Source organism: Eumetopias jubatus, unplaced genomic scaffold (genome assembly GCF_037043125.1).
Source record: "Eumetopias jubatus isolate StellerSeaLion01/CBP00866 unplaced genomic scaffold, mEumJub1_p1.0 scaffold_3, whole genome shotgun sequence".
Taxonomy (NCBI): Eukaryota; Metazoa; Chordata; class Mammalia; order Carnivora; family Otariidae; genus Eumetopias; species Eumetopias jubatus.
This window is the reverse complement of record NW_028274809.1, coordinates 26,719,506-26,736,827: the sequence shown is the minus strand read 5'-3', so window position 1 is coordinate 26,736,827 and position 17,322 is coordinate 26,719,506. Positions and strand designations below refer to the sequence as shown.

Here is a 17,322-nt window from a genome sequence, read left to right as displayed (position 1 = left end):
AAGTACATACTATGTTGCAGAGCTGTCAGTCAGGAATAGTCTCAGGATAGCTCTGCTGAACATTTGGAAAGCTCCTGCCATACATTTATTCTTTCATTGCCAGATTTAATTATGTCCTTGCTTCCTCAGGATGAGAAACAGGCATATGGGAAAGGTGTAATTACATTCCCATTGGTAGTGTAATAATATTCCATGACAGAAAAATATAGCCACCATATGTTGTATTCTGTAAGGTAAAAAAAAAAAAAAAAAAATCCAAGCTTTTGAGACTACTCTCTGACTGAACTTGAAAAATGAAAACTCTTTTTCTATACAGTATTCCTAATGGCCTATTGCAGTAATATCAAGTTCATTTCAGCAGTAGAAAACCTTGTATCATTAAGAGATGAAGACTTTTAAACTGAATTTAAAAATTCCATATGGCTCCCATTCTCAAATTCATAATGATTATTTCAGTTTGGGCCATTGTTTCATTTTTTTTTATATGGCAGAATGAAATTTACAACAAAAAGATAAGAGAAAGCCTTTACTGTGTATTAAAAAAATCCTACAGTTTTACTTAAAATTTGTAAAACAGCACTTGTTTTTCAGAAGGAAATGAAGGAATAATACAGCATTTCTATAGTCATTCTCCCCAAAGAAACTGATTTACCTGATTTGCTATACTCTCTTGGTGTGGTCTTTTCTGTTAGTGTGGTCAGCTTTTAAAACTTTGGGTCTTTCTTGTTGATAGATCGAGGATGCTCTGAAAGCTGCAGACACCATTGGCTACCCAGTGATGATCCGTTCTGCCTATGCCCTGGGTGGGTTAGGCTCAGGCATCTGTCCCACTAAGGAGATCTTACTGGACCTCAGCACAAAAGTATGTATTTTCACAGACCAAATTCTTACCAACCAAGAAAACGGATTTGATATGCCCTTTCAGTTAGAGAAAGTTCTGTATATGAGAAATGACCTTTTCTCTATTATTAAACCACTGTCATGTTTTCTAAAAGTGTTGTCCAAAAGACAGTACCTTTGGAAGGGAAATGCAGTGCAGTTATTTACATTGAAACACAGCATTAACCCAGACGGTACTAGGAAAACTGATGGTCGCTCTGACTAATGGTGATCATTCTAACTGATGATGGTCACTCCATCTTTATTGTACTATTTGATTTCAGTGGTATAAACTCAATTCAGTTCCATCTCCCTCTGCTTCAAAATCTGCTCCCAAACACCCATCATGCTAAAATATATTTTAGTGATTAGAAAAATGAATATAATATCCCATTTTCTATTATTTTTTGAAATAATATGACATGGATGACATCTAAAGTGAAACAAAACACATTCAATAGATTGGCTTTCCCTCAAATTCAGGTGTTTAAAATATATACAATATAATCCTCTTGGTATAATAAATGAGTGAGCTCTCTGCCAACTGCCACACACTCATACAAGCCAAAGTGAGATTTGAGTGTTCAAATTCTATGTGCTATCAAAATCACTTTAGCATATTATGGAATAGTTCTTTTCTTAAGTATTAAAAAGAAAATTAAGATATGTTCCAAAAAGTAAATTAGACATTATCAAAGAAAACATGCTCCACGAAAGCAGAGAATTTTGCCCACGCTCTCTTCTCACCGAATAGAACAATGCCTGGTGAGGTAGGGTCCCAGTAATTGCTGGCTGAATGAATGAATGTGTGTAGAGCTGAGAGGCCCATGTCCCTTACATGGTGGTTGTGGACCTGAATTGGATAGGATTATTATAAGGGCTACTTTGGAGAGTGCTGAGTAAATACCAAGCACAGCTTCTATCTGTCATTACTTACTCTTTAGAGTGAAACAAAATGTGGCCCTTGAATTGACATAGGATTTGAGAACAGATAAATAAAATTAAATATATTTAAACATCTATAATGACAAACTTACATGTCAAACTTGGATTTAGTGTTTCTAGAGTTGCTAAAACAAACCCCCCCAAAAAGGAAAATATATCCATAAAAATATTTCTTGTTTCCATTATGGACTTATGAATCATGTATTTAAAGAAAAGATGTTTATAGAGGTGATATTTTTTCCCCCTCTGGTATATTAGATGTTCCCAATATTTTTAATACTAGTATTCATGTATACTTATTCTCTATTAAAATATATATTTTTACAGTGTAAAAATTCTGAATACTGAATTGTCTAAAAATGTTTACAATGAAAACAATTTTAAAATGGGATAGTTTTTAATCATTTAAATGCCTTAAGATAATCAATAGGGCATTGAATTTTTTTTGAAAACCTAGCTTTTCCCTTGAAGTAATTACTTTTACCACTAATTCCTAAACTACTCCTTATTCTCTTGAGATTATATTTTGCACCTTTAGAAGCTGCATTAACTCATCTTGGTCTCAAAGTTAGTCTTTTGTATAAAATCTGAGACTGGAAAGAAGGAAATTAAGGCAACAGGTGAATTTGATCTCAATTGTCCCTGTGTCCAAACATCCAGCCTAGTCCATTAGAATGCAGAGAGCTTTCCCGGATCCATGCCCTTTGTTTCCCAGATTTCCTCTTTTAGCATGCAATCCTAATAACAAATGAATCATTATTAAATTGTTAATGCTGGCTACAGAGTTTTCTAACCACTTTGAAAACCTCATCATAGGCAGCTGTGGGGACAAATGTGTTACATTTTCAGTTGCACATGGAGGAGCCTGTAGTGTTCACTGAGATTAAAAAGATAGTGTTAAGACACATTTAAAACACACACACACACACACACACCACCCAACTAACATTGAGTTATTTCATTATACTGCCTGCTAATAATTTGAAAAAATTCAAAGTTCTTCCCCCAGTTGTTTTCTCTTCCTTTCTTGCTGCCATTGCAAATCAAAAATATTACAAGACAAAGGGAGACATTTCTGTCTTGGATTTTCAGCCACTAAATGTCCTAAAGTCAGAGACTGCCTCTTCCATATTTTGGGTTCAGTATTCTACCCACCAGTGGGTACTCAATAAATATGAAATGATAATTATATACTAATTCATATCTGTTTAATCAGGCATATATGATATATGACTTAGGGTATTTAAGCACTTAGGTGGTGATTAACCATAATAATAGTTGCATATGATTCTTCTAATTCCCAAGTTTCGTATGCCATCTTGGCTAACTGTTTACAACCATTATTATCCTTTCTTCTCCTCATCAACATTAACTGACTTTTATTGTGTATGCCACTGTACAAAGCACTCTCAGCTATTTTAGAGAAAACCAGAGTCTTTAGACTTATATTTCCATATTTATTCACACTTATCACATTTTCTGGTTTTACAGAAGTCTTGCTGCTGAAATAATTCCATTTCCCTCTGCCTGATTGCTCAATTATTTTCTCTTTTTCCTAAATTAGTTTGATTTAATGTCATATCAGCACTTTGAATGGCAAGCCTCAATAATGTAAATCAAGCATATTCACTGCAGGATGCTATTCCTAGTACCTCACTGATTTTCTGACACATTGTGCCTTCTGGAGCATAGAGGACGATGGAGACTAGGCTTCAGACTTTGATGCTGACCAGGATTTAAGCCAGGGCATTTTGCCCAATATCCATGTTTAAACCAGTGCTTTTCCTTACTCTTTGATATCTTTTGTCACCCATTTCCAGGCCTTTGCTATGACCAACCAGATTCTGGTGGAGAGGTCAGTGACAGGTTGGAAGGAAATAGAATATGAAGTGGTCCGAGACGCTGATGACAATTGTGTCACTGTCTGTAACATGGAAAATGTCGATGCCATGGGTGTTCATACAGGTAGACAAAGAATCTTCAGGAATTATAGTAATGCCTTCAGTTCATGCTTCTGATGACCCCATAGACATCTTCATTAAGTTCTTTTCTTTAAATTACTATTCTTAGCTGATAGACTAGCGACAAAATTTTACACAAAATAGTATTTCATGGTATTGAAAATAACCTCACATTCGTTTTGATCACAAAACCCCCGTGAAGTAAGGCAGGTATTATCCTGACTTCATTTGAGGAAGAGGTCAAATGTAAGCAATGTAGTGATGGTAAAATCTGTAAGAATTGGTGTTGAAAAGTAAGAAATGAAGTTAAGAAGCCTTAAATCAGATGAGGGTATTAGTTACCAAGTGAATGAAAAAATAGCCACAAGTAATAGAAATAGGTGAAATAGGTTTTTTAGGAAGAGAAACTAGTTAGATGAGAGGACAAAAATGATGACTTAGAATTTAGAAAGGCTAACTTTGAGGCATGGGTGGAATTCTTAAGAAGAGGGTTGATAATATGGAGCTGGAATTCAAGAAAAGGGCATACAAATAAGGAAGTTGATACAAAGTCGTTGGGAGTCATTGATGTGAAGGACGTAACTGAAGCTGGAAGCATAGACTAAGTGCTCAAGGGCATAGGCATAGAAAGAAAGACAATAAGGTCAAGGAATGAACTTGGGAACTGCTTAGATTTACAGGGCATGAGTAAGAGGAAGGGTTAATGTTGAAGAGAAAGAAGGGAGTGCTAGGAAGAAAGCCAGGATGGTACACAAGTAAGCCAACACAAGAAAATATTTCATAAAAGAGCTTTGGTTTTGGCTTTATCAAATGCCAGGAAAGGTCAAGAATTAGGATTTTAATGTGGGTTTTTGGATGTTCAAGAGGACAGGTTCAATGCAAAGTTGTTTATGGGAGCTATATTGAAAAGAATTAAATGGCAATTGAGGACACACAGAATTGGGAAACTTCCAAGAAGTTTAGTCCTGTAAAGAATAAGAGAGATGTTCTTCTGATTGGCAGTGTAGGGGGTGGGGCTTCTGGAGCCAGGAGAAATCTGAGGATGTTTGTGGGCTGGAGGAATGGTGACTAAAGATTAAGAGATTGAAGATACAAGGGCTATGATTAGAGAGGAGTACGATAATGGGAAGGGATGAGATGAGATGTGGCTGAGCCAGTCGGGGTGAAGAAGAAGTGATCGTTTATAGAAGGGAGAACTTAAGAGAGATTTTGAGATGAAGAGCAGGGAAATTGTAGATTTCTGAAATTGTAGATGACTGAGGTCTTGATAGCTAGATGAACTTGGGAAAGGTTAGAGGGGTTTCTGTCAATAATGTGTCAGAGTAATACAGGCAAAACAAGAATCAGAGTGAGAGTATCTGATGTGCCTTATATGTATTGCCTTGAGACAGTTATTTTTCCAACAAACCCTTAGACTAATCTGTGTCTTGTATCACACAAATAGATTAAGTCGCTTAAGTTAGTTATTTAGATATGCTACCAAATAACAAGTGTTGCTTGGATGTACAGGTGATTCAGTTGTTGTGGCCCCTGCCCAGACTCTCTCCAATGAGGAGTTTCAGATGTTGAGACGTACTTCAATCAATGTTGTTCGCCACCTGGGCATTGTGGGTGAATGCAACATTCAATTTGCCCTTCATCCTACCTCAATGGAATACTGCATCATTGAAGTGAATGCCAGATTGTCCCGAAGCTCCGCCCTGGCCTCAAAGGCCACTGGGTAAGATCAGAGTGATAGACCATGTATTTGCAGATTCTTCTCAGATAGTTTTGGAAAACTGACAGCTAGTGGAAGACTGAGCTGCATTTATAAGCTATAGTCCCCATTTCTGTCTGCTGGCTGCAAATCATTTAGGACCCTTAGGACATGGTTATTAATAAGCTTGCTGCCAGATTGAAGCAAATGATATTGCTAGCTGGCTTTGTTTGCTGGCTAATCATAAACTAATCAAAATCTGGGTGGTCAAAGCAGGCTGCAAAAAATCTGCTTCCTAATTGCACTTTGCAGATATTGTTAAAAAGTGAAAATTAATTCTCAATTTTAGTCCTCAACCGGTTTCTTCAGGTGTATAGTAAATGGTAGGCAAATAGTATAGTTTACTTGATTCAAGCATTCAATAATTTATTTTATTTTAGCAAAACTCCACAGGACCAAACATTGTAGGGTTTTTCTATAGATAAATATTGCAACCAAATAAATGAATTTGCTATCCATTTAAGAATGCCGGCAAACATAAATTGAGGGAACATTAGCACGTTTTTCTATTAATATACTTAGCATATGGCATTTAAATTACATGGCATTTAAGTGAACTAAATAATTACCTGTAAAGTTTTTTTGCTTAATATGGCTCCGCAGTGCTGCATGGAGTGGCAGTGAAGTGTTGCCCTAAGCAAGAGTCAGGAGACCTGAGTTCTCCTTCCAATTCTCCTATTGACTTTGGATATATCACTTATTGTCCCTATCAGTTTCCTCATCTGTCAGATGGGGGAGATGTATTAAAAGAAACATATGTAATTCTACAGTTCTGTGAATTATATTCTCAAATATAATTACCAAAACTATCCAGTTAAGTTCCTAGAATCTTAGTTTTGTAAGTGGTCCCATGTTCAAAAATAATTTGGAGACAAAGCAAGGACCCAAGCTTGCAATGACTACATTTTCTGACCATTGCATACCCCACAATGCCAGCTAACTCCACTGTCTTCCTAGGTGCAGACGTCAATATATCTTTTCAAAAGAATATTTTGCAAATTCTTATCTTAGTGGAGGCTCTAGAAAAGTGGGCACCTTATCAAGAAAGTCATTGATTTTGGATTAAAGAGGTGAAGGTTGGCAGTTGTTGCACTGAATGTCAGGCATAGAGAGTGAATTCTTTCATGATCTGTGTCTCTCTACTTTATCATGACTCACATTATTTTATAAGCGGCTATTAAATCTTCATACAGAACAGAGAACCAGATGTGTTTTATACCCTAATGTGGAATAATACCAGAATTTCTAAGAAAGACCAATTTATGTTTTGGGCTGTTTTTAATGCTCATTGCTGAAAGAAAAAAAAAATATCTCCTCTTTTATAGCTACCCACTGGCATTCATTGCTGCAAAGATTGCCCTAGGAATCCCACTTCCAGAAATCAAGAATGTTGTATCGGGGAAAACATCAGCCTGCTTTGAACCTAGCCTGGATTACATGGTTACCAAGATTCCTCGCTGGGATCTTGATCGTTTTCATGGAACGTCTAGCCGAATTGGTAGCTCTATGAAAAGTGTGGGAGAGGTGAGTCCGTGGTTTATTCCTCTATTTATTCTTGTTCTCAGCTATTTTGTCAATTCCTTAACATCCTTAAAAGTATTCAGGTTGCCTGGATACTGGGTTCTTGATTGGAGGATATATGGGAATTTCATTTCCTCCATGGTGTTTCAACATCTCTCTGAGTATTAATATAAGGTACTTGCTACATGACCCCTTAATGGATCTTAAAAGCTTCTAATTGAAAGGAGAGGCTGTATATGTGGATGTATAATGTATTTGCACATATGCAAAACATATTTTCATAAATAACTGAGTTATAATGTGTTTTATAAACAAATCTAGAAAATAACATGATATAAAATGGTATACCAAAAAGACCACGGCGCTGAGGTTAAGAATTTAATTTTAATCTATTCACACAAATTATGGCTTTACCCTCCTTGGACCTCTCTTTCTACATGTCTAAAAGAAAAGGGCTGGACTAGAAGATCTCTCATGTCCCATCTAGCTGCAAAGTTTAAAATTGAGAAGAGCACAATGGGATATGAAGCCCTCTTTCATTATATTGAAATGGTCTAAGCTTTTAAGACCTTTAGATATTTCATAATGTCCCTTTTTATATTATTTGAAGTTAAAATTAGCTTTTGATTATTCCATCTTCAAAGATACAGTGCTCCTCTATACAGGCGGAAAGAAAGGAATTCAGACCCCTGCCTCTGACTGTCACTCTCTTCCCTCCCCCACCGAGGGGTTTATTTCTTCTTGCATCCAGTTGGCTTGGATGAGAGCCAACTAAGTGGAGAGAGCATGAGTCTTTGAACCACATGAGCTTGGGTTTTACTCTTCGAGTTGCCACTTACTAGTTAGAGACACTCATGCAAGACACTGGTCCTCAGGTTTTCCATCTGAAAACTGGAGATGATAATACCTACCTTGGGAGGTTCTTAAAAGATTTAGGATTAATACATGTAAATCTTTAGTAATGTCTTTTAAGGTAGATTCATAATGAATTTTCAATAAATGTGTTTCATCAGTATTGTTGTCATTGTTTATGGGTAGAATTTTTGATTACCAGCAGTATGCATGAATCTCAATCTCTATCGACCTATTGATCTATCATCTATCTATTCATTTTATCTCATCTCTGTCTCTATATGGCCAATGTAGGAGCTCTTGGTCTATGCCTAGATATCTAAGCTGGTTAGATTACAGGGCAAAGAACTCTTTATGACATATTGTTCTATGTTGGCCTTTATTTATCCTGTGTTACAGATTATAGCTGTCCTCAGACTAGCCATTACAGAAATGCGTACCACCAATCACAGGAAGTTCAGCTTAAATCTATCAGCAATGCAGGAGAAAAGAAAAAAAAAAAAAAGACATTTTACTGATCAATCAGATTCATGCATGAAAGGGAGAATTATTACCATTTTGGTTTCCTTAGTTTCCAAGATACTAATGCAAGATTTTAAAGTAATGACAGATAAGGAAAACTTGACCTTTTAAATTAAAATGTCCTACTGGTTGTAAAAAAAACAAAAACAAACAAACAAAAAAAACCGGTAGTCCTTCATAGCTGCTTTAAATCTTATTTTTTCTCTCATGCTTCACGGAACACAATAGAATTAAAACTCAAATGCCATGGAAAGTTTTGTTGGTAGCTCTCCTGCCAAATAAATAGCTGTTATTTAGTTTATTTTATGGGAAGTATCCTTTTCACATTGCTCACAGTAAAATTTATAGGCCAAAGAAGATGATATAATTTCTGTAATGTGTTCATTTAGGGCTTACTATCTAAGGGACATTTGTTGTCAGTGGGTATTTCCCATCATGCATTTAGTTCAACTCAAGTTAGGAAGCATTTCCGCAGCTTTTACTCCGTGCAAGATACAGTGAATAAGATGTAAATATTTGTTACATGTTATCTGCAGTTGGTAAGTTGAGAATACAGAAGTAGAACTAAATGTAATATGAATTCAACTGCGGTGAAAGTTAAGATACAGTGTTTACATACAGGTGCCTTGAGAATGGAGAATAGGGTCAGGGAATAGGGTTAGGGTCCTGTCAGTTAGTCCATTGAAAAATGGTGAAATTTTCACTTAATGAAGGTGAATTTTAATCATATAAAATATTAAAAAGCACAAATTTTGAGCAAACACAGTTATGTACTCCCTTATCATTATATAGGTATGTTTGTTTTTCTCTTATTGAACATATTCCATATACCGTTATGTACAGTGTACTTACAAATAATAATTTATGGTGAGTTAACTTATAGAACCAGTTACTTTATGGCCAACTTTTAAGTATGTAATACTTGTAAGTTGTTTTAAATATTCCAGAAATATTTTCCTAATTTGATAGAACCATAAAATCTTTCATTTCTGGCAGTCTCTCTCACGCTTTGGCTAGCAAGTCTATGACCATATTGTGTAACCCTTTAAATACCACTATGCCTATCTGAATTGGACTAACATTTTATTCATCTCTGCTCTTGAGAATCTTCCTTACTTCTAATTAAATTGGGGGCAGTGTGAAAGGTTATCTGTTTGGCTTTAGTGATCTTTGAATATGTATCTTGTCACACAATTGACATGAAGGTTTACCAAACTGACATGAATGGGAATCTGGGTCTATTTGAGGAATCACAGAGGTTTACTGAAGGCAGCATTATCACTGTTATTATTTTAAATTGGAGACCCAAAATGCACAGCAATCTATGATTCCGTGGAAAGATTCAAAGACAGTGTTTATCCACTGAAAATAACTGGTTAGGCTTGAAGGCAATTTAAGTTTAGTTCTGACTTGTAACTTGTCCAAATGAAATCACCACATGGTCTTCCTAATTGATTAGTGTACAATCAGCTGTAAAGATCGTGGGAAGACACATCGAATTTGTCATGGGGAATTTAGACTCCACCTACATTCAAAATCTGAATCTGTCAGTATGTGTTATGATTCTGAAGGTTTTATTAATATTAATGCTTCGTTATGAAGAAAGCCAATCTGTCTTAGATTGTGACTGATAACCCATTTAGAAATAGTTCTGTTTTTATGTTAATATATGTCTGGCTTCTCTTCATTTGTTTTCTTTTCTAAAGAAAATCTGCGTAAAAGCAAGATTTTATTAAGGAAGGATCTATATGTTCTTTCCACGTATTTCTTAGTTTAATATTATGGTTCAGAGCAGTTGCAGATAATTTCCTCATCAGTCTCAGCAAATAAAGCTACATTCCTGGTGTGGTAAAAGACTGACCTAATATTGTTAAAGACCCATTATATCAAAACCATGGCGAAAAGGAGAGAGAAAGAAAAATAACAATAACAACACCTAAATTTGGGTAGTATTCTTATATGTTTTGTTCCAACGTCTTTTCTAAAAAACATTCCGTTTCTAGTTCTGTTTCAAATTCAAAATATATAAGCTCTTTTTAAAAAATACAAGTTCTTAAATGTGCATTACAGGTCATGGCTATTGGTCGCACCTTTGAGGAGAGTTTCCAGAAAGCCTTACGAATGTGCCACCCATCTATAGATGGTTTCACTTCCCGTCTCCCTATGAACAAAGAATGGCCATCCAACATAGATCTCAGAAGAGAGCTGGCTGAGCCATCCAGCACCCGTATCTATGCCATTGCCAAGGTAATATGTGATAAGGGGCCCAGAGTGACTATTTTCTTCAGAATATAGCCACCCTGGACTTTATTTTTTTTATTTTTTTATTATTTAAGAGATTTTATTTATTTATTTGAGAGAGAGAGATAGAGATAGCAAGAGAGCGCATGAGCGGGGAGGAGAGGGAGAAGCAGGCTCCCTGCAGAGCAGGGAGCCCGATGTGGGGCTAGGTCCCATGACTCTGGGAACATGACCTGAGCTGAAGGCAGATGCTTAACCAACTGAGCTGCCCAGGCGCCCTGCCAACCTGGACTTTAAAGTAAAACTGAGACACAAAGTGGTCGTGAATTCAGGGATCTGGGGGAAAAATTTAATTTTCTTCAGTAGTATTATACTAGAGACTTCTGTGGCTTTTTTCAGGTTATTCTATAATTAATGAAATATTACCCCCTTTTTAGAAATTTTATTCGAGCTTGAACTGAAGGACACGTTGCAGGTTTAGAGGATGATCACACAGATAAATGTTCCTTCCTTATATATATGTATCTTATTGATATTCTTAAGTAGGTTTGATCATATTGACCTGCCATTTCCTGTCCCTCTCATTACTCGTTCCTTGAAAATGTATAAAATCATATTTTAGAAAGGAAGATGCATAAAATAGTATCATTTAGTATATGCTACTTCAGACTTTAGAATAATCTTTATTTGCTTCTTTCTCTGTGTTTAAACAACAACGACTATAAAGATCTTCCATGATTATAGGCTTTTCTGTGTAATTATTTTATTGGTCTTACTTTTAGAACAAAAAAGCCCCACATTTCTCACTTCCACCCCCTAGTTCCCTTTTATGCAAATTAAATGCCATATTAATCTCCTTTCATGTTTACTATGCGTAGGGTTTTGAAGTTTCAGCTCATCTGATTTTATAAAAGGTGACTTGGGCAGCTGGGACCTGTCTGGTCAGAAATCCCTGAATGGCTTTTTGACATTTAAGGAAGCTTAGGCATTAATCCTCCAACAGTACCAAACCACACTGGAGCTACAAAGCCCTGCTGACCATTTTATATGTGCGTGTGTGCATGTGGGACGAGTTGATGAAAATAAGAATTTTGTCTTTAAAGAAGAAATCTGTCTTTGTAATTTGCCTTTGTAGCAACAGAAAAATGCTGTGAGTGATTTTGAACTCACTGCAACTTTCCCGTCCATGTACTGAGAGTCCTGCTGAGAGGGAGAAGGGGAGGGAATGTTTCCTTCGTTGCATATAATGTATACTCTCCTCACCTTTATAGTTTCTAAATGTGGGATATTAAGTTCCATTGAAATTCTGGCAGATGCTAGTGTCTTTTGATGGACATTTCTCAATATTGAGTTTCAAGGTAATAGAGAATTAACATTTTCAGTGAGCCATTTTACCTTCTTTATTGTTCTTATTTCAGTCTTTTGTTTTAAAAAAGCATTCTGCCATATTCTTATGTGTAGATATACATATGATGTTTTCTTTCCAGACAAAGGGCAGTAAATGGATTTTTTCCTTAAGCGTAGTAATCCTACTTCTGCCATTTTGAGGTGGATGAAAAAGGGAAGTATTTCCAAGTTCTGGGCGAGGCTGTAAAGCTCAAGCAAATCTCTCATTCTTTTCTAACAGACTTATAAAGGATGAGAATTCAGGGGAAACGTGTGGAGGTCCTTTCTCACAAGAGCCCCCTATGTATGAGCAAAAAGTGCAGGGTCTGAGGTATAAATTCTTGTCTGCCAGAGTGCCGGCAGAAGGAACTGTTTGTTGATGTCTGTTTGTTAGAGGTCGTCATTACTGTTCATTGCCCCAGCAACCAGGAACTTGGTGATTTTGACAAAGAGAGTGAGGACCGTGGAGGGCTGAAGGGGGAAAAAATGAAAGGCGTGAGTAAATCTTCGCTCGCTTTCATGGTCCTTACAAAAGGGCAAGTTGCTCTGAGGCCTGATTTTTGCTGCAGTCTTATTTCAGGATGACTTGATCATCACCTCTTTTGATCTGGGGAGAATACAGGGCATTATTTTTGATTTGGGAAACATTAGAGTAACCTTGAACTTGTTTGGGGTCATTATGAACTTCGTCAAAGCTGCTGTGCTTGAAGATGAGGTCATAAGATGGGGAAGATTTGGCTTTCGGTTAGACACGGTGGGTGTGACTGTAATTGTCCTTCCTCACAGTGAAATGAATCCAAGAGTTTAGGCTCTCTGACAACCGTGGGGTCATGAGTGTGTGTGATCATGTGAAAACTTCCTCTGGTCTGTCAAAAGTGTCACTAACTTAAGGTTCTGTCCCCCTCATAGTGTTGATGGCCAACAGCTAATTGAGCCTTTAATCACTTGGAAAATGAGACAGAACACTAAGTCCTTGGGAACCTGGCTATATATAAGGAGAATTAAACAAAAGAAACATGAATAGATGTATGAAATGAGCATGCCTTTGAGTATTTCCATTAGGTGTCATCTTACGCTAGTCAACAGAATTATGAGCTGTGCTGTGTCTCATTGTCTCTCTGGTGCTAGAAATCAGTGAAGGTTTAAAGAAAATTAAGCTCCTTGGGTTGAAATATAATAGCAGAATGACTAGTTACATATATTTCTTAATGGGATTTAAAAATATAATGTGCCATTTCTAGAATATGTGGTTTTGGAGTATTATCTGATTATTAATTTTCATTGAGTATAAACATATATCTAAAAATAGTAAAGAAGAAGAGTGGACAACTTTTGAATATCAAGGTTTGGGTTTTAAGCATTTATCTCTTCTTTCCGTTGCCTTTTCTACTCGGCTTAATGACCCATAGTTGTAATTTTACTTCTGAGAAATTGTTAAAGTAAGCTTGAGGAAAGAGCTGAGCTGCCTATCAGAACAGAAGTTATTACTATACTGTTTTGGAATATATTAGGATTTTGTAAAATGCCTTTCTTAGCACAAAAGTCACAGTAACTGATTCAAAATAATTTTTTGTTTGAAGTCTTCTCTGAGGAAATATTCTAAAGAAATAACACTAAGTCAGATTTGATCCATAAATTTTCACTGACTGGTTTGTGTGAGTGTGGAATGAGGTAAAAAAAAAAACTATGGTATTTGCCAAAGGGTAATTATCCAAAATACAAGTTAAATGATCATCATATTGATTCTAGATGTTCCTACCAATTTGGCTTAACTGTAGTTTCAAGAGATTCTCTTTAATTCCAAAGAGATGTACCAAATTTAGGATATAATTAGCAACATGGTTATATAAAAAGCAGGGAAGCAGAGCCTATTAGGGGGATTTTTCTGAGCACACACAGCTCTGATTAACTCAAGACACCTCCTTGAGGGGGCGCCTGGGTGGCTCAGTCGTTGACGTCTGCCTTCAGCTCAGGTCATGATCCCGGGGTCCTGGGATCGAGCCCTGCATCGGGCTCCCTGCTCCGCGGGAAGCCTGCTTCTCCCTCTCCCACTCCACCTGTTTGTGTTCCCTCTCTCACTGTGTCTCTCTCTGTCAAATAAACAAATAAATTAAAAAAAAGACACCTCCTTGGTACGCCGTTTGTGGGTATAGTTGGCAGGGTTGGTAGGTTTATTGGGAGGAACATCAATGATATTATATCAGTTCCATTCTCAGCCTATAGCCTCAAGCTCTCTGAATAATGTAGAGAGGAATGGCTGCTATATGTTTTCAACCAAATAAGACATTTATAAAATGTTTGTCAAAGAAAGTGTCTCTTCTCCTTTTGGCAGGCCTTGGAAGACAACATGTCCCTTGATGAGATTATGAAGCTCACATCCATTGACAAGTGGTTTTTGTATAAGATGCGTGACATTTTAAACATGGAAAAGACGCTGAAAGGGCTCAACAGGTAAGGCAGTGTTGCTCTGATTCACTCCAGATATCTTCTGTGCAGCTGTTGTCTTCCTCTTACCCTTAAGCATTTGGCCAAGATTCTGCCTCCGTGAAGTAAATAGTGCCAAGGCTGGTAAGCAGTAGTGATGGCCACAAGAAATGGCAGTTTTAGATGTTTACCTTTTGAAAGGTATCTCTTGATATTTTTAACCGTTTTGCACCCCTTCCATTGCCATCAAACACAGTGATATTTTTATTAGGTCTTTTGAAGTTAAAAAATTGGTGTACATCTATGAATTCATGTGCTATTTAACTTACCCCAAATTACTTAGATCAAAACATTATCAATCAATAATTAAATGAATGATATTCTTATTTTCTATAATATTTCTAAGTTCTGAAGTCTGTTTCTCTCTTTTAATATCAACTTATATATTGCTGTATGTCGATGAGCCAATGTATTCCTCTTGCATTCTACTGATATTTTTAACATTGGGACTTCCAGTTCAACATACAAATAAGCCACATTCAAGTTCTGTTAATAGATTCTTTAGCTCTCACTAATTTACATTTTTATCTCCTTCATGGCCAATTATTTTTAAAATTTCATTTCATGTTTGGAATATTTTGATAATGTCAGTGCTTTAAAATCTACTTCTTTATTTTTCATGACAAGACCATTTGTTGGGGCACCTTAGCCTTATGAAATCACAGAGAGGTTTTAAACATGGATCTTTGATAAGAGGAACATTTATTACCAATCTAGAGGAGAGAGTATAATCCTCTTTAGCTTCTCCCCTTTTAAGAGGGTTGGGAAATACACAATTATTTGAAAGAAGTCTCACCTACAAGCCTAGGCATATGTTTAGAGAGAAGGAAATGTTTTATTTGTGTAAATTATTCTCAAATGATTAGAGAAAACATAAAAATATTAATCACTTAAAATGTTGTTGAAGACAGTGGAAGTTCTCAAAGCCTACATCTGTGACGTATAATTGGGTTACTGTGTTTACCTAATCAAGATGCCCACACGAACTGGGCAGTAATAACAGTTGCTTTTCTTCTTGAGCAAAATGAGGTTCTTTTTCATCAATTGAACAGTTGCCCACAACAAATGTTTGGTTTTGGAAGTGGAGGATTCCAATCTGCCAAAAATGAAACTAGCTGCGGTTGCTTAAAAGTCATCCCTTCTAGTGATCGCATAACATGAACACTAGACAGCAAATACGTTAAGAATTGAGCCTGTACATTCATCTTAGAATTTTGCTGACTGGAGATTTCTTTTTCTTGGTTTATGAGGCCAACAGAACTTCCATGTTGATTTATAGTCTGTTCTACTGTTTCCAGTTTCAGACAACTGATTTCAAATGCCTATGAAACCACATGAGGGTGCTAGAAACTTACAGTATGCCAATTGTAGCTGTGGGAGAGACCTGGGGTGAAAAATAGCAGATGTTGTTGTGATTTAAATTTTCACTTGATATACATTCTGATTTTTGGACAAATTCTGTGTTTTAATTGAATAGTTTTTGTTACAACCAGAAGGCAGGTTGAGATTCTCACTAAGCAGAAACAAGTGTATATTGAGAATGAAAAATGTCCTTGGAGGATTAGACCCGCTTACTGTTACAGATCACTTATCTTTCTGATTTCCACGTTCTGTTATATTTATTTGCTGATAATTTAACATTTTTAGTTTCCATTTTCTGGCATAAGCATATTTGTAAATAGAGATATTTTCTATTGTTCATAATGATCAACATTAAAATTTTTTATATAAAGCTTTTAATAACTTAAAATAGTCTAAAACATTATACTTAAAGTTGTCTTTTGTCTCAAGAACTCAATAGGTGATCCATGGTATTAGTAAACCTAAACCTTGAACTCATTATTTTCTGAATGATACTTTACTGTTTAATTCTTCTTGGTTTTTGTTTGTTTGTTTGGTTTTTTGTTTTTTGATTTTGGAGTGTCCTAGATGCACACAGAGCAATTTGATAGTGATTGTTATTTAGAAGTGTTAAATAAGTTAAAAAAAATAAAAAGAATAGATGGCCACTAAAGCTACCTGTCTTAATCATTGTGTGGTCCACAGAGGTCTGAAACTGAATGGATATCATAGCTGATGGAATGTAAGTGTGTAGGACTTGAGTTTTGTTGTGCTATTTTGGTTATCTTCACCGTTACCCTGGATTATGATGTCTTCTGCTTTTTCCCAGCCTCTACATATCCAAGAAGGCTTAGTCATCAAGGCAGATACTGCTCCAACAGTAGTAATAACTCTCCATTGGCAGTTGGCATTATATAGCTGAATTATGCATTGCCAGTTTGCAGAAAGTTTATGAAGATCAGTTCTTTTTCCTTTACATTTATCTGTGGTTCACTTTGTTTCAAAATTTCAACTGTTCCAGTGTTGGAAAGGCTGACTTTCCTTGTAGACCGAGGAGGTAACTATTTGGTGTGATTTGAGATGGCTCGCAAATTCTCTTGCCTCAGCCTCTCTCTGCTGCCAGTGTGCCCAGGTCCCCTTGCACTTTTCTGATAGGTCCCTGGGAAAACAGGCAGTGGGGATCTCAGCTGAGAGAAAAGCGGAAACTTAAAGAAGGGATGAAGTATAGAATGCCAGATGTGGATTAAGTTTCACTTGGTTCCTTTCCACTTGGAAAGAACGCAGGGTCTGGAGCTAATCGGATAGATAGGTGGGAAGCCCCCCCACCCCCGTGGAATTACACGTCACTTCCCTCCCTTCTCTGGCCTCACAGGGTTTCTGCTAATGTCTGCTTAATAGTTTTGTTGTGAAGGTTAAACAATATAAATATAAAGG

General features: G+C 36.5%; 1 protein-coding gene across 1 annotated transcript in view; it reads left to right on the top strand.

Annotated features, from left to right (window-relative positions):
• The window catches only part of CPS1 (carbamoyl-phosphate synthase 1), a 120,730-nt gene that overhangs the window by 47,029 nt on the left and 56,379 nt on the right, over nt 1–17,322 (top strand). Inside the window, exons 16-21 of the mRNA XM_028112173.2 lie at nt 734–862; nt 3,645–3,789; nt 5,295–5,505; nt 6,867–7,065; nt 10,507–10,683; nt 14,396–14,514. Coding sequence (XP_027967974.1) covers nt 734–862; nt 3,645–3,789; nt 5,295–5,505; nt 6,867–7,065; nt 10,507–10,683; nt 14,396–14,514 — 980 coding nt within the window. The remainder of the gene's footprint in view (nt 1–733; nt 863–3,644; nt 3,790–5,294; nt 5,506–6,866; nt 7,066–10,506; nt 10,684–14,395; nt 14,515–17,322) is intronic.